General features: G+C 45.8%; 2 protein-coding genes across 4 annotated transcripts; one reads left to right on the top strand and one right to left on the bottom strand.

Annotated features, from left to right (window-relative positions):
• Positions 1 to 38: 38 nt before the first annotated feature.
• On the top strand, positions 39 to 4,695 carry LOC148659768 (zona pellucida sperm-binding protein 4-like). Its single transcript, XM_088633936.1, has 14 exons — positions 39 to 157; positions 647 to 749; positions 907 to 1,025; positions 1,236 to 1,437; positions 1,633 to 1,751; positions 2,439 to 2,538; positions 2,612 to 2,734; positions 2,807 to 2,979; positions 3,087 to 3,184; positions 3,320 to 3,447; positions 3,582 to 3,762; positions 3,848 to 3,989; positions 4,078 to 4,153; positions 4,338 to 4,695. Exons 1-14 carry the CDS (start codon positions 56 to 58, stop codon positions 4,421 to 4,423), a joined length of 1,752 nt encoding a protein of 583 aa, XP_088490062.1. The 5' UTR covers positions 39 to 55; the 3' UTR covers positions 4,424 to 4,695.
• Positions 4,696 to 10,415: 5,720 nt separating this feature from the next.
• On the bottom strand, positions 10,416 to 15,473 carry LOC148659767 (zona pellucida sperm-binding protein 4-like). Of its 3 annotated transcripts, none has more exons than XM_088633926.1 (15): positions 15,064 to 15,473; positions 14,482 to 14,601; positions 13,845 to 13,963; positions 13,424 to 13,625; positions 13,169 to 13,287; positions 12,824 to 12,923; positions 12,628 to 12,750; positions 12,379 to 12,551; positions 12,106 to 12,203; positions 11,800 to 11,927; positions 11,460 to 11,640; positions 11,231 to 11,372; positions 11,048 to 11,101; positions 10,810 to 10,900; positions 10,416 to 10,532 (listed from the first exon to the last, which is right to left on the bottom strand). In XM_088633926.1, exons 1-15 carry the CDS (start codon positions 15,431 to 15,433, stop codon positions 10,435 to 10,437), a joined length of 2,118 nt encoding a protein of 705 aa, XP_088490052.1. In that variant the 5' UTR covers positions 15,434 to 15,473; the 3' UTR covers positions 10,416 to 10,434. The 3 variants fall into 3 exon arrangements, with proteins under 3 accessions (XP_088490052.1, XP_088490053.1, XP_088490054.1); XM_088633928.1 differs by having other exon boundaries at positions 10,451 to 10,532; positions 11,048 to 11,123; XM_088633927.1 differs by lacking the exon at positions 11,048 to 11,101.
• Between the last annotated feature and the right edge of the window lie 914 nt (positions 15,474 to 16,387).

Below are 16,387 nucleotides of genomic sequence, written 5' to 3'. Positions count from 1 at the left end.
ACCCCAGTTGTGGTGTAGATTGTTGGTCTTTTTCTGAATGTATTTTTGTCTGAAAATGGGAAGGAGAGGGGGTGTGGTGGAGGCTTTCCTCTTGCCTGGGTTATTAGGATGGCTCTGTGTTGGAGTGGCGCAAGCTCAGCTTGATGGTGTGTGTGCTGTTCTTGATCAAGTTGTTTCAGGCTTTGGTTCATCTTCTGTTCCAGAGGATGAGTATGGTGGTAATTTGGATGCTGAAGAAGCCTCCTGAGTGACTGGCTTAAGTAAGGGATATCATAGGAATGATGGGGATTTGATACACAGACTTCTTCCTGAAAGTTAACTGCTCCTGGTAGTGTTCTTTTAAAAATTACCTGATGGCTTATATAATGGAGGACCTTATGGCTTCAATTGCCCTCTGCTGGCTGGAGTTGGGGTTGGGGGGGGTCTTTCTATATAGGAAAGACTAACTGGCAGGTCAAGTGCAGCGCATACAGAGGGTAGACTTAACCTACAGTTATAGTCAAGTTTCTAGGGCAATATGAGATTCACTTGTCTTCAGTGAGCTCTTAATTGTAGTAATTTTAACATTTCCCTTCTCACTTGTGCCTTGTGATGAGCCTGTTTTTACTCTTCCTACTCTGACTCTCAAGGAGACTCTGAGGAGCAGGAGCAGCAGCAATCCCACAACAGGCCCCTGGTCTACTGCCACAAGAGCAGCATGAGGCTCAAGTTCTTAGAGAGGAAGTACAGCCAGATCTCCCTGCTGGAGGGTGAGGTTCTATGCTGGCAGCTGAATTATAGTTGTGTGTGTGCGGCATACTCTGCCTCCAGCTCCTAGCAGTACCAGTTCTATGGGAGAATCCTGAACAGTGCAGTACTACTAATAAAGGGCTTCTTAGCTGTTTTGATCTAATTCCTCTTTCACAGGCAGGATGGTGCCTCTCTCTGTCCACAGCCTCCCAGAACACTGTGGGCATAAGGTGTGGACGGCCAGGGGCTGGCTGGTTCTGGAGGCTTCCTATGGAGGGTGCTACATCCAGTCCTTGGTAAGGGCCCAGTCTGGGGCTTGATGTACCTTTACTTGTGTTGCTTGGTAAAGCTAATTTCTGGATGCATGGCTTGCAAAGAAACCTTGATCTTCACACTTTAACACCTTGGTTTTTAAATGGGTGTGTGTAATTTCATTGGTGGTAATGTATGATGTAAAGGCACTTTAATTTGCCTATTCTGTAACCCTCTTACTTGTCCCACTGCAGAGTAAGAATGGGGGGCAGCACTACTCTCTGACAGTGAGGTACTATGACCAAGAACAGGGGAGATGGGTGACTGGTACTGTGTCCTGCTTTGTGGCACTTGCTCCTACACCGGCAGCCCCTGGAGGCCTGACCATCTCCTGCGGTGAGGCGTGCATGACGGTGACCCTGCCTGCTGGCCCCCTGGAGGAGATCAAGGTTCAGAGTAAGCTGACTGTTTTTCTCTGGGGAAGCGCTTCAATACGGCATACTTGATGTCCCCTGGAACCCATAACTACACAAGATTCCTGCTAGTAACCAATAAGCTCTTGCTTGTGCCTCCATTCAGTGTGCTATGAATGTGCTGCATAGGTTAGTATTGCCTGTGAGATGCGATATACTATTCATGTTCTTTGTGCAGATACCTCTGGCAGCCTGGTATCTGTGCTGGAGGGTGCATCCTGTGGAACCTCTGTGACCGCAGGGCAGCACCTGAACACCCTGACCATCCTGTACACTGGCTGCCATGTCCTCCTTGTGGTAAGGATCTTCCACTCCTATTGGAGTGTTACATGGTATTGGTCATACCTGAAGTATGACCCCTGGACAACTCGTTCTTCCAAACACCTGTCTAGTTCACTATTTGGGTAGTGATAGTGGGTGTTCTGATGCAAGACTACTGGCTCTCAACATCTTTGGTGACCACAGATACAGTACCATGCAGCAGGAATTTTGCATGGAAATTCTGCTTCAGTTGACTGTAGTGGTTGAGCTTGTATTTTGAGAGCCTGATGGGGAGGGAGTGAAGACTTCACCTGAGTGTCTGAGGTTGTATATACATTTATGGCTCTATTAAGAGGAGTATAAATTCTCCCTTGGGCTTAGAAGCTTATATAATACTCCCTTCCATCCAGTGGTTTGACTATGTACAGTTCTTCCTGTACCCAGCATGACTTATCACTGTGCAGCCCAATGTACTATCACCTATGTATGACCTCTGAAAATGATCTAAACCTGAGACGGGGTAGTAGTATGTGGAAGAACAGGCCATACAAGTCCAGCTTTCCTTTGCATCACAGTAGTGCAAGACTGCAATTGTTCAGGGTTTCATTCTGTAATGGAATAAGGTGATTATCCAGGTGTTCTGATAGCTGGCTGTGGACTTCTAAGACAACTGCTCATCTTGACCCATTGGATGACTTTCAGGTTCACTGTTATTTCATGCAGGACCTGATGTACACTGTGAAGGTGGTGTACATTCCCAATGATGGCCCAAGAGGGGAAATTGTGGTGTCCTGTCCTTATCGTCCCTACAAACCCAAGGAGGGTGAGTGAACAGTTTGTCTAAAACACATCCATAGCAGATGGCAGTGCTGAGATGTCAAATATGATTACCCCAGGCTGCAAGCTTCCCAGGAGCTATCAGGTGGCCTGTGGTCCAGAGAGGATTTCTCCGGCCCACTGCCTGGCCAAGGGATGCTGTGTGGACCCTGAAACATCCTCTTGCTACTATCCACTGGAGGGTAGGCCTCTCCTTACTGATCCACCTTCCTGACCAGAAACGTGCAGATCCTGACGTGCCCTTCTCTTCCCAGAGTGCACTGCCGACAGGCACTTTGTCTTTGCTGTGCGTCGGGCCATCTCGGTACCCCCTGTGGATCCTGCCACCTTGGTGATTGCTGGCAACACATCATGCACCCCTGTCATCTGTACGCCAGATATTGCCATCTTCAAATTCCCTGTCACTGGCTGTGGGACTCATGCCTTTGTGAGTAGATGGATAATGATGAGGGCAAGTAGGTTAAATATCTTGGAAAGACCAGCGAGTCCAACGGATAATTACCCCGTGTTGAGTGCGCCTTTCTTTTCTTTAAGGTGGTGGGGGAGACTACCATCTACCTAGCTGAAGTGGAGTCCCTGGCTAGACGCAATTTCCAGAGCTATGGAGTAATTACTAGGAACAGCCCCTTAAGGTGAGCAGGGCTTTTAAGGTGAATGGTCCTTAATAGCTTGTCCAGGTCATATTTAACTCATAACTACCTTGATTGCTGATCCATTGATTGGATGGAACAAGCACAGAAGCATCAATTCTTTCTGTTGCTCTCCAGACTGCTGGTGGAGTGTCGCTATGCTGAGGGAAACCTGGCCAGCTCGGGCTACCTGGTGAAGATTTCCAACCCGCCCTCTACTGTCCTCTCCCGGGGAGTATTTGGGGTGCAGCTCCGGATTGCAACAGGTGATGCGTGTTGTCTTATGCTTAACAGCCAGAAGAGAGAAAGTAGCCAGGAAGTTATGGTTTGGATTGTATAGAGTCAACATGATTCATACTGTACCTACAGTATAAAGCACTACACAAACTTATCCATCTAGATGAGAGCTACTCCAGGTTCTACCCTCAGTACCACCGGCCTCTCCGGCTCCTGCTGGGGAACCCAGTCTACCTGGAGGTGCGACTGCTGAACGCTCCAGACCCCAACCTGGTGCTGCTGGTGCACTACTGTGTTGCCTACCCCCGCTCTGGCCAGGCTGTCTGGGTGCTGCTCTATGATGGGTGAGGGGCTCCTGTGTGTGCAGCTCTAACCCTGTGCTGGTCAGTGGGTTACAGGCAGGGTCCTGATCTTGGGGCTTCTCTCCAGCTGCCCCAATCCTCTGGACTACGGCCACACTTCCACCCTGCACATCCACTCCAAGCTGCCTCTGCCCAAGCACCACCGCCACTTCCACATCCAGACCTTCCAGTTCCTGAACAGCACCTCCTACTCCTACATCAATGAGGAGGTGAGGTATTTTGAGGATGCATGTACAGTAAAACTACATGCCGAGTTATGTTTATCCCTTCTTTAAAATCCCTCTTTCTGTCCTCCAGATCTACTTCATGTGCTCCACAGAGCTGTGCCTACCCTCTGAGCGGCAGTGTATGGAGGGCTGCTTTGATGGCCGCAGTGAGTCAACATGTTATGCTGTTTCTCTTGTTCCGATCTCTACAGTTGAATATAAGGCATTGATCCACAGTCCCTTTTTTTGTGATAGATTTGTTTTGGGGGGGGGGCATCCATATTTTTCACTTGTTTTTATAATTACCTTTTTTCATCATCTAGCCTAACCCTCTCTCATTTTATTATTCAGAGATCCCAATGCTGGAGAACCCAGATCCTGACCAGCACTGTGTCAAGATGCCCTGTCAAGCAAAAGATGTGAGCCCTAGAGACTGAGGGACAGTTGGGGGTGCTGTTGTAAAAAGCTACCCTATCAAAACAAACTTTATAGCCCTGCAATATGGCTGTTGTCTTCCTTGATTGTACAGTTTTTCTAGAGTACACTGTAGGTCACAGGTTTCTTATGAAAATTCATCTATAATGGATGAGACTGAGCCTATTAGCTTTCTGAAGCTCTTTCTCGAGACCCTTCTCTCTACAGGCTGAGCCAGGGCCTGGCAGTGTCTCTGGGAGAAAGTCAATCCTAATAAAGATGGTGCTCCACTTGCTTTTGGCTGCTGTGTGATTTGAAGTGGGGTGGCAGCATTGAGGAGCTCATATGGAAGTCTCTCCTGTTCAATTGGGGAATTAAGTCTTTTATATGCAAACTGTACCATTACTACTGCATGGGGAACACCTGTCCAAAAAAAAAGGGTATTGTCTTCTACCATTACTTATCTGCTGAAATATCTCAGCCTTTACATTTCTCTGTACTATAGGGGGCTGGTGTTGTGCCTTTGACATGGTCCAATGGTGGTTATTAATCTTCCATTAAAATAAGGTTGTTGTAAGAAATGGAAGGACTTTCACTAGTGTGAGAAGTTCTAAGGGGGGGGTTGTGGCTGAAGCTTCTCTGTCCTTTGTTTTTTTTTTTTTTTTTCTCCACCCAGCTTTTAAGGTGGTTTTCTGCATCACGGTTTTAAACCCATTCTCAATCCCTGGGTCTGGAGGCTAATTCCCACCATGTATCCCAACACCTGCCTCTATGGTGTTCAATAGCTTCAGAAGCTTAAATAGTAAACCTGATGAGCTTCACTCTGTGGAGTAAGGAGTGCAGGGGGAGGTGTGCTCCACTGTCACAATTTTTCTATTATTTTTAGAAACGTAACAGGTAAAGGTATATCTTGTAGAAAGGTAAAGCAACATTGAAACCATTGTGATGTCTTAGGTATGTTAAGAGTATTGATGAAAATAGTGATAGTTAAATAGTCTGTGATGTTGAAAAACATCACATTTATATTGTTACATTTTTAGGTATTTTTTTTTCAACCTTTGTGGAGCTCTTCACAGACCAGAACGTTTCTTTGCTTACCTGACAAAAATAAGAGACTTGGATTTTCTAGTCTCGGGCAGTATCAGAGCAACCCTTTGTCTACAGAGCGTTTGAATCCATAGCTCTGTGAATACACAAATGGAAATGAACAAGTAATAGGTTTATTCAATGCTGAGAAGAAAGAAAACACATTTTGGCCGTGGAGCCTTCTTCAGGTGTGTGTCATTTTTTCCCATTGTGCCAGGCAGATTGTCCTAATCCTCTGTAATCAAAATGTTATTCTTACTTTCATTTTATAATGGGATCAATAACCATACAGCAGTGTGGTAATAGAATTGCTCTTTTGATAGTCAAAAAAGCATAATTTCACTATTCTTAAAGACTGCAAGAAAAAAAAGGTGGGGGGTCCCAACTAACAGGTCAGGGTGGGGACATGAGACCACTGACCAGCATAGGGAAACAAGCCACAAACCCGTGTCCTCATCCCCTCACCCTGAGTCCCAGGAGTAAACAATATCCCTGATACTTCCAAACTATCCCAAGGTTTTATCTATCCCAGCATGCTCGCCTGAAGCTGACATCACCAACCCCATTGCTTGTCTGCTCAGTGCAACATCACTGCCTGATGAGGGTGCTGCAATATTTTTTGTTATGTTTTTATTTTCAGTGAGGACACTGAAAAATTCCCCCACCCCCTTGACCAGCTGGATTCCTGAAATCAGTCAGGGAAAAAAGGAGACCAATTCCCACCTCTTCACCATGTAGCCCCACACATGCCTGCAGGGCCTGTTGTGCACAGGAGAGTTGTGCACCCCCTCCCCCACAGGCACCTAACCCAAGGACAGGTGGAGAAGCACAGGAGAACAAGAGGGGGATCTTTAATTCAGGTTCTATCCTGCAAGCAACTTCAGGGCTCAAGTGGACTCATCTAAGACGCACACTGCACTTCAACTTTACCGACTTTTAGCACAAGTGTCTTGCAAAGCCTGTGCACGATCACAAATAAATATGGTAGGAAAAAAAAAAGTGGCGTGGCTTTTTTTGCAAAAAGATAAGGTCCAGGTTCACCTTAATGCCCCCGATGAAGATGAGGAAAATGATAAAGAAAGGAAGCTCAGCTGCGTCAGACCCCTTCTTGATTCCCTGATCCTGGCCTGACAGTCGTGCTGCCACCCCCGACAACACATTTCAGTCAGTGAGGGTGGCCTCAAAGGGCAGGTTTGGTTTCAAGCCGTCTGTGAAGTCAACCAACAAAATGGAGTTTTGTCCTTGCTGATGCCACAAACGGAGCCAGTTCCTAGTATAAGTGTTACCATCACTCTGCTCTCTTCCCCACCACGAGCTGCTCAGTGGCAAGTGTACTGGCATACTATGGCCGCTGTCACATCATCCAGGTGGGGGCTGCACACTGGTGGTGGGAAGTCCCCCATCACCTGTAACGTGCTTTGAGTGGTAGTCTAGAAAGACACTATATATGGTAAGTGTAAACAATTTTAATTATTATTTACAGCTTCAACATTTACACTGGGAAAACCGTCAGATACTGGGAAAGGGCTAAGTAACTGTATGACTCGGTCCCAGACCGAGGGGTCAAACCTCAGCAAAGGGCATCACCTGCACATTGATGATTATTATACAAGCACTCCCCTTTTTTTCAGGACCTGTAAAGGACAGTGGATATATTTGGAAAAGGTGGAGACAGGGAAAGGGCGTTGTTAGAAATGGGTGGGATTCAGTGGTTTAAAGCATTTGCATATAACGAGACCTGATTAAATGTGCTCTGATTCATGTACATTGTCTACCGTTAGCAAGCTTTTGTAACGCCCTTGACAGATACGAAATTCTATACTGTATATGATTCTAGTATTACAGTATCAGCATATACTTGGCAATTTGGGGCATTTCAAAATCACCCAGAAAACACCAACTTTATTTGATATAGTGCCTTTAAAAGCATGTTCTCAACATGCTTTATAGGAAAAGAACATCTTGTGTATTATTAACTGCTTCTCACACAGCAGATGTCCTGGCATTTACATCCACGTGACAAGGGAAGGACTGGCTGACCATTTCAGAGAACATGTCAGCATCCATCCATTTCCTTACCACTTTTCTTTTAACGATTTGGTCCAAGTGGAGCTGGATCCTATCTCAGCAAGCAATGGCCTCAAGGTGGGATACTGCACATGGATAAGAGAGACACAAAGATACACACACTCTAAGGCTAATTTTCCTAGAAACCAGTTAACCGATGAGCACATCTTTGGACTGCAGGAGGAAACTGAAGCACCTGGAGAAAACACACCAACATGCAAAATAATCTGAGTGCACTGCTGTCCTGACCAGTGTGCCGTGGTGCCACCCCCAGCAAGATGAAAGATCTCTTTAAGCTGGTGGGTCCCGATTTCACCTCTCCCACACACGCTTTCAGTGATCCATCTTTAGGACTCTTAGTCAAGAAAAACAGCAGTAACAAAGATTATCCTTAAACCAAGACCAGAATTTCTTCTTCATAACCTACAAATTTCTTCATTTTCACATTCCACCATCTCCCTCTTTACAGTACATACACTCTTACCTGTGTGCCTATTCTCACCTGTTCTGTCCTTTGTACTCGTGTACTTAATATCCCTGCTACCTTCCTCTTTTTCCCCTCAACCATAGAAAAGGTTCAACAGCCAAAATCTCTCCTATTTGTCAGCATGCATAATTTCACTATTCCAGATGTGTAGGTGCATTGGAGGACAAGATGAATACAAATTGGCCATGACACTTATGGGTTGCAACAGGCTATCTGAAACAGAAGCGAAGTGCATTTTACTACAATAGCAGATGCAGAGTGAAGACATCTCAGTATTTGAATCCTGTGCATTTACTACACAGAATATAGCTAGCAGGCCCAGCAATATTTATATAGTAGCCATGACCAAGACTCCCAAAACATTGTATAAATAAGTTTATTCCATGCTGAAAGGAGAAGTCTCCACAGCCAAAATGTTTTTCTTCTCTTTTCAGCATAGAATAAACCTTTACGTGTTCCTTTGCAGCCTATGCATGCTGACGCAGCTATCCCCTTGAACTATTACATAAATGATCAGCATAAATGTGAGACAATAAAATTAAAGAAAACCTTGAACAATGCAATACTGACTATCTCACTTAACCACACAACTGCTTTTTGTTGTGAAACACTAAAGGCACATGATGAAATTGCTCAGAGAGGTTTATGTCTGGTTAATTAAAAGTAACACCTCTGGGATCAGAGTGCATAATAGCAGTAAGGAATGCAAGTACTTAAAAAGCTGTTTTTGCACTCAGAAAATCCTATTACACCACAGCCTGATGAGGCTGACAGCTGCAGTGCAAAGAGATTGAAGGGCAGGGGCTGGGTGATCCTTGGCTGTTGGTGGCGAAAGCTAAGGTACAGGAACTCAGAGCCCACTAGAAATAGTGGATCAGGAAATGTGGTTTCAGGCTTTCTGGTTATACTGTAGGTCTCAGGTTACCATTTTCAGAATTCTGAGTTTTCAGGCTCTCAAGCTGAGGTGTTCCTTGGAGGAGAGAGTGTAGCACTTTCTGAAAAAGCACACAATGTCAGAGCAAGCAATATCTACAGGTATTTGTTCAAACAAGGTTTATTGCAGTCGGTAATGATTTGAGTATAACCAAGTGATTTCTTCATTTACTATCAATAGAATGGTAAATCATGGTGTTAACTGTACATAAGATACAGTATATGGAGGATATTGATGTATGATTGCATAGTTCTTGAAACCAAATCTTAAGTCTTTTCCTGCATTCCTTGTTAAACAGTGGTCCCAAATGAATGGCCTTCTCTGGTGTTGGGGAATCTTCGAGAAGACTACTTATAGCCAAGTGGTTTTATAGCCATCTATGCAACACTCATCTTTCCTTGAGAGTGTGGTTCACAGGTCTCAGCACAAGGAATAAACATGCAGAGATGTACTGTAGGCATACCAAATTCTTACCAAGAAGAGAATACAAACACCCCACTATCAAATAGTATGACTTACTATGGTTAGAGAATAACCTGTGCCATTTAAAACCCATTACAAACACTGTACTTCGATTCCTGCTGAAGCACTTGTACACAAGACTTCCACCATAACTTAAGAAATTCAGATTACACTATTTCTACACCTCTGCTAGCCAAAGCGAACAGCCCTCACTGTCCATGGAAACAGGTTGCATTTGCACATGAAGTCAAGCATCTCCTGGAGTCGTGAGGATTCAGTCAGATATATTAACCATTGACTGGGGGCATGTGGTTAAATTAATCTCATTTAGTTCAAAATATTTAAATAATCTGCCTCTTGGCCAGTATGCCATCACTGAGCTTTCTTCTGCTGAAGAACTGCTTGCAGCACAATATGCTTGAACTCCACCCACCTATTTCCTGAACCATGCTGCCAGCCAGCTCCTCAGCTTTGCTTCTGACCAGCCGTATTGTGCTAAACCCCTGTATTTCAGTCTTCCTTAGCAGCCCATCTTCCCTGTCCTGTCCCATCAGCAATGTCTTACCTTCAGTATTTGAGCAAGCCAACTCTAGTGCATGCTACTTGGCAATCTCTGCTCACCTTTGCAGCAATTGTTAGGCTCTCTGGCAGCTCTCCTATTTCTCCAAACCTTCTCTTGGATTCCTCAGACCATCCAGCAGATCCTGCTCTCTCCATGAGCAGGGTGGGTGCTATAATTAGTCACCCCTGCATGTAGATATTGCAAGTGACATAGCTGCACTGAGGAACAAGAGATGTTGATCAGATTGAGGAGTCCAGAGCCAAGCTTCATGAACCAGTGCCTTCACTTGATATTTCAGTTGAAGAAATAACAACCATGAGATGCAGAAAGGGGGTTAACTCTTCCACATCAGAATAAACAAAGGGTGAAGAGAAAACCCTACCCTTTAGAATCTTAATGTTTGGGAAGCCATACCCATCCCCCACATCCTTTCAATTCACCAGTACACAAAGTCAAGTTCAACACCATCTTTATTAGGATTCAATTTAATGAACAGCCCTTTCTTCAGGCATAGCTGCCACATCCCAGGAGAACCTAAAAAAAAAAAAAAGGACAAGAACAGGAAGTCATGCTCCTGCAACCTGACCAGTGGTCCAAACCCAGTGCCTGCAGACTGAGTTAGCTAGTTTGAAACACCCTAGAGTTAAAAAAAAACCAACTAACCCTTTCTAGATAAGGGTCATCAAATGAGTGTAGGTGTTCCACATTCCATCCTGGTTTATAATGGAATATTTCCTTCTAAGCTAACAGAAGGACAACTTCTTGTTTTTGCTCAGATGACCCAAAGTGTTAAGTCAACCAGCTAGTGCACCTGTCTCAGTCCCTGGGGCCCTCATCCTTTCCTGGGCAGGGAGTCCTGACACAGCGCCTGTCAGCATCAGGGCTCTCCAGCACTGGGATTTCTGTAAGAGAAGAGCCATTACTGAATACCAGTGAAAAGAATTGAACCCTACCTTCTCTTAAATAAGCAATTCTCCTAAAGATGCCACTCATATCCACTATCTAGGCCACCGTCTGACTTTCACACGAGTGCTGGAAGTTAGACTCACTGCGGCCATCAAAGCAGCCCTCCACACACCGGCGCTCAGATGGTAGACACACCTCTGTGGAGCACATGAAGTAGATCTGGAGAAGAGGGATTTTAAAGTGGGGGAGGGGGAAATAACCATTAAAACTCAGCATGTGGCTCCACATGGATCCTCTATTGAGATTGCATTTCCAAAAAGCCTCACCTCCTCATTGATGTAGGAGTAGGAGGTGCTGTCCAGGAACTGGAAGGTCTGGATGTTGAAGCGGCGGTGGTGCTTGGGCAGAGGCAGCTTGGAGTGGATGTGCAGGGTGGACATGTGGCCATAGTCCAGTGGATTGGGGCAGCTGCAGAGAGAGGAACCAAGATCAGGACCCTACATGCAACCCACTGACCAGTCCAGGGTTAGAGCTGCACAAGCAGGAGCCCCTCACCCATCATAGAGCAGCACCCAGACAGCCTGGCCAGAGCGGGGGTAGGCAACGCAGTAGTGCACCAGCAGCACCAGGTTGGGGTCTGGAGCGTTCAGCAGTCGCACCTCCAGGTAGACTGGGTTCCCCAGCAGGAGCCAGAGGGGCCGGTGGTACTGAGGGTAGAACCTGGAGTAGCTCTCGTCTAGAAGATGGAGAAGGTGGGTAGCATCGTATACTGGACATGCAGCATAAATTGTGTACATTCCCTATCACCATGATTCAGTACATCTCTGGATCTCAAACCAGAGTGTGTTGGTTACCATTCTTAGAAGCCAGCAGAAGGACAAGCTGGAAGTATCACCTGTAGCAATCCGGAGCTGCACCCCAAACACTCCCTGTGACAGAACAGCAGAGGGTAGATAGGGGCTCTTTACCAGGTAGCCTGAGCTGGCTAGTTTCCCCTCAGCATAGCGACACTCCACCAGCAGTCTGCAGAGTAAATGTGTAGAGGAGGGGGGGGATCAGTGTAAAATGGTCATTTCAGCAATTATGACCATTGTTTGAAGCAATGGGGTAGAAAATCCTAAGCAGTTTATATCTGCAGTCTGCACTCAATAGCACTGGTACAACTGCAATATCATTCTGAACTCCAAATAATTCTACTCACCTGAATGGGCTGTCCCTGGTAACAGCCCCATAGCTCAGTATGCTGCGTCTGGCCAGACTCTCCACCTCTGCTAGGTAAATGGTGGTCTCTCCTACCACCTGGGTAAAGGAGTGAGGAAGCTAGGTTGTTTCTATGGCTTCAGTGGTTATGAAGCAAATAGGCAGGATTTGTCATACCACACGATTCATTGCTTCCAACAGAAAGGGAGGGGGTGATCAAGTCTTGCATGCCATTAAAAGAACCTAAAAATGGTCCCCCCACACCAGTACTCACAAAAGCATGGGTCCTACAGCCAGTGATGGGGAATTTGAAGATGGCAAATTCTGAGGTACAAATGACAGGGGTGCAGGATGCATTGCCAGCAATCACCAGGCTGGCAGGATCCACAGGGGGTACAGAGATGGTCCGAGGGACAGCAAAGACAAAGTGCCCATCGGCAGTACACTCTGGGGAGGGAATGGCACTTCAGTACAAGCCGGAAGTTCCCTAGATGTGCTGGACTGGCATAGTAAGTAGACCTACCCTCCAGTGGATAGTAGCAGGAAGAAGTTTCAGGATCCACACAGCATCCCTTTGCTAGGCACTGGGATGGGTAGATCCTCTCTGGACCACAGGAGACATGCTGACTTCTGGGAATCTTGCAGCCTAGTGAGATCAAGTTAGATAAATCAACTTGACCATAAATGTTTCAGCAGAACAGAAAGACATTTCCACTCACCCTCCTTTGGTCTGTAGGGGCGATAGGGACAGGACACCACTATCTCTCCTCTTAGGCCATGAAAGGGGACATACACCACCTTGACAGTGTAGTGCTGGTCCTGTATAAAGAGAATATTTAAGTCCATGTTAGCATCCAACAAAACATAATTGGAAGGGGAATCTTCATGCAAAAACAGCCACTGGTGCCAAAGCTGCAGAAGCTAGACCAGCATCTTGACACCTTAACATAGCAGTGCAATTGTATACATTGCAAATGCATCTAGACATTTACACACTCACCTTGAGCACCAGAGTAACAGCCTTCTTTCATTATTCTCTGAAAAATCTGAACACTGGAGCTTACCAAAAGCCTGACATGGCAGGCAGAGTTGGAAATGGTCAGGGTGTTCAGGTTCTGCCCTTCAACCACAGAGTATCCACAAGATGTAGCCTCCAGCACAGACACCAGGCTGCCCGAGGCTCCTGAAGAAGGAATAGCAGTAAGCATTTGATACTGCTGTAAAGTATGAAGGACATCCTTCTTCTGGGACAAAAGCCTTATACATTCCAGTGTTGCAATGCCAAGGACACATTATCTTGCTAAGGCAGCATTCCTTACCCTCCACCTTGATCTCCTCCAGTGGGCCAGCAGGCAGGGTCACAGTCATGCACACCTCACTGCAGGAGATGGTCAGGCCTCTGGGAGGTGGGGGTGGAGGGACAACTGGAACATGGCAGGACACAGTGCCAATCACCCATCTCTTCCGCTCCTTGTCATAGTATCTCACTGTCATGGAGTAGTGTTGCCTCTGCTTCTTCCTCTGTGACAGGAAACAGGAAGATAAATTACAAAACCCAATCTCAGCTGTCATCCCACAGATTGCATCCCCCAAAATTGGGCTTCAGAAATAATTGCTAGCATTGCTATGGTTACCAGGTGACATGGCAAGTTAAGCATGGCAGCTGCTCAGTTGGGGTAACCGATTGCCACACTATCCCCTTCCCCCACAGAACAGTCTAGTCCCAGTTTGGCCTCTTACCCAGGTCCTGATGTAACACCCTTTATAGGAAACCACCAGCACCAGCCAGCTCCTGGTGGACCACACCTTGTGGCCACATCTCTTCGGGAGACTGTGGACCGAGAGAGGAGCCATTTTGTCTAAGGAACATAAGTGGCTGATCAGAGTTGCCCAGCAAGGCAGTCCTTTACAATTCTAAACACAGGCAAGAAAAATTCCTTCAGCACATTACATTCCTCCACTCACCCCAATGTAATGTGGGATGAGAACAGTTTCCTTTCACTTAATGGTATTTAAGGGATTAAGTGTCTGTGCATCATTTGCAAAATCCATACCAACAGGATTGGGTACTTTTGGAAAGTCACTCAAGATGATCCACCCAGCGGGATTGGAACTGAAGGCCATTAGCTTCCAATTCCAGGTCAGGAACAGTAGATCTAGTTCTGCACACTTATTTCCTCCAATAATATACATAAACTCTTAATCTAGTGAACAGTTCATAGCCTCAGTCAAGTCAACTGAATGATGGCACACTAAAGAGAATAAGCCCAAGTTCCCAGCTCTGCTGGAATGAAAGCAAATGATTTTTGGTCTTAAGCCAAGAGTATATGCACAGCTACCTACAGAGTAGTGGGAGTATAGGCAGTGCAGATCTCACCCTTCAGCAGGTAGACTCGGCTGAACCTCCTCACAGAGAACTTGAGCATCATGCTGCTCTTGCCACAGGACAGCAGGGGGCGGCTGTGGGATTGCTGCTGCTCTGGGTCACCCTGAGACTCTGGGAAGGCAAGAGGAAAGGGAAAGAGCTGTGGGGGGGTCTAGAAGCCTAGTATAGAAGGAAGCCTACAATTACAGTATCAAGATATCAAAAGGAACAAAGGTTTCTTTTCAGCATGGTATAAACCTTTCAAGACACCTGAAGAAGGCTCCACACCTGAAATGTGGATTTTTCCCCAGTATGGAATAAAGCTTTACTTGCTCCTTTTCAGCCTACACATGCCAACAGCTACATGCTCCAGCTACCTAGATATCAAGGCTAGTCTACAACATGCTCTTAGAGATTACCCTCTATTTCAGTGAGCATTTTCATTACTGCTCCTTAAACTAGGATAAAAATGACTTCTATAGGCAAAGCAGTAGCTCAAGGTGTATAGATCCTCCCCTAGTTATTATTAACCCACATTGCACAGAAGGCTACACCACAATACTAATTGGGTGCTTTTATTCAGCACTCCCCTACCTACTCCAGATGATCGGTCCTCAACTCTAGATGGGCCAGTTGTCATATCTCTCTGCACATCAGTGTTGGAATCATCATCATCCATTTCATCTTCCTCAGCATCAGAATCTACTACCATCAATCCCTGCTGGTTTTGTGCCACTGAACCCCCACTGACACCTTTCACCTCTGCAGCAGTACCCCCTTCAGTAAAATAACTATCATAGCCATCTCCTGGGGTCTCCCAGAACAGAGGACCACCAAAACCTGACTGAAAACCTTTGTCCCCAACAGCATCTTCATCATTGAGCTGGGCTTCAGTCACCCCACTACATAGCCATCCTAATAAACCAGGTAAGAACAACCCTACTACACTCACACCTGTAAACATTCTCAGAGACTCCAAAACACACACACAAAACACAAAGAATACCTATAAGAGCTGCTGCCGGGATTTATATACCCGCCCAGCGTCGCGAGCTATCTTGTGGCCCAATCAGCGTCGCGTAAGGAGGACGGAACATTCTCACGCGCTGAGGGTTGGCACGCTAAACCGGGAAGAAAACGTCACGTGACACGAGCTGACGGCGCACTTAAGCACCGGACAGCGCTGCATGATTCGCTTGTTCCTGAATCAGCTTTGACAAAGATAGCAAATTACAATACAGAGTGTATTGAAGATGAGCCGTCAGCCTCGTTAATACTATTGTCAATACCATTATTAAAGCTTGCTAAAAGTCCGTTTACCTTTTTACCGTCTCATCGAAGCGTTGGAGTTGCATAGTGCATTACTCAAAATGACTCTTGCGACGCAGGTACAGTATGATCTCACTATGCTCGAAGATCACGCTCGGGATACCGCCCGAGCTCTTTGCAAAGCCAGCAAACAACTTCGTATTATTTATTGATCGCCTGCACCCGACCAAAACCTAAGAAAGTTTGAGAACAGGAATGCTTTCAAGCACAAAATTCTTACCGGCAAAATTACAGCGAATTCCGGTTCTGTGTAGTCACGGCGATTTTCTTTCACTGGGCTATGAAGGCGCTGTAAGTGACTTTATTAGTTATAACGAAACTAAGCTCCTTCGTAACACTATGATATCTTCAATAAGAAATATGTTACTGTTTAATGAAGGCAGTGGGCGAGAAGAGCTTGGAACGCTTTGTAAATCTGAATATAGTTTAAGACGAACACAGCAGCTGGGGAGCACCGCTACACCATTTTAAAACGTGTCAAAATCACAGCAGTGTCCTTTCTAAACACCCCGAACCAGAGTCCTCTGTATGTAATATGTAATTAAATTTTATTTTTAAAAAAAATCGAAGCCTTCGGCATCGCCTACAT

Source organism: Lepisosteus platostomus, chromosome 6 (genome assembly GCF_059453375.1).
Source record: "Lepisosteus platostomus isolate fLepPlt1 chromosome 6, fLepPlt1.hap1, whole genome shotgun sequence".
Taxonomy (NCBI): Eukaryota; Metazoa; Chordata; class Actinopteri; order Semionotiformes; family Lepisosteidae; genus Lepisosteus; species Lepisosteus platostomus.
This window is presented reverse-complemented; position numbering and strand designations above follow the sequence as displayed.

What these genes read in the sequence shown, in the direction of transcription:
- LOC148659768 (XM_088633936.1), top strand. Translation starts at nt 56, where the DNA reads ATGGGAAGGAGAGGGGGTGTGGTGGAGGCTTTCCTCTTGCCTGGGTTA. An exon ending in GGAGGAGATCAAGGTTCAGA is followed by an intron (nt 1,438 to 1,632) that starts GTAAGCTGACTG and finishes TTCTTTGTGCAG; the next exon opens with ATACCTCTGGCAGCCTGGTA. An exon ending in ACTAGGAACAGCCCCTTAAG is followed by an intron (nt 3,185 to 3,319) that starts GTGAGCAGGGCT and finishes GTTGCTCTCCAG; the next exon opens with ACTGCTGGTGGAGTGTCGCT.
- LOC148659767 (XM_088633926.1), bottom strand. Translation starts at nt 15,433, where the DNA reads ATGTTTACAGGTGTGAGTGTAGTAGGGTTGTTCTTACCTGGTTTATTA. An exon ending in TGGGTGCTGCTCTATGATGG is followed by an intron (nt 11,373 to 11,459) that starts GTGAGGGGCTCC and finishes CTCTCTCTGCAG; the next exon opens with CTGCCCCAATCCACTGGACT. An exon ending in GGGCTGCTTTGATGGCCGCA is followed by an intron (nt 10,901 to 11,047) that starts GTGAGTCTAACT and finishes CTTCTCTTACAG; the next exon opens with AAATCCCAGTGCTGGAGAGC.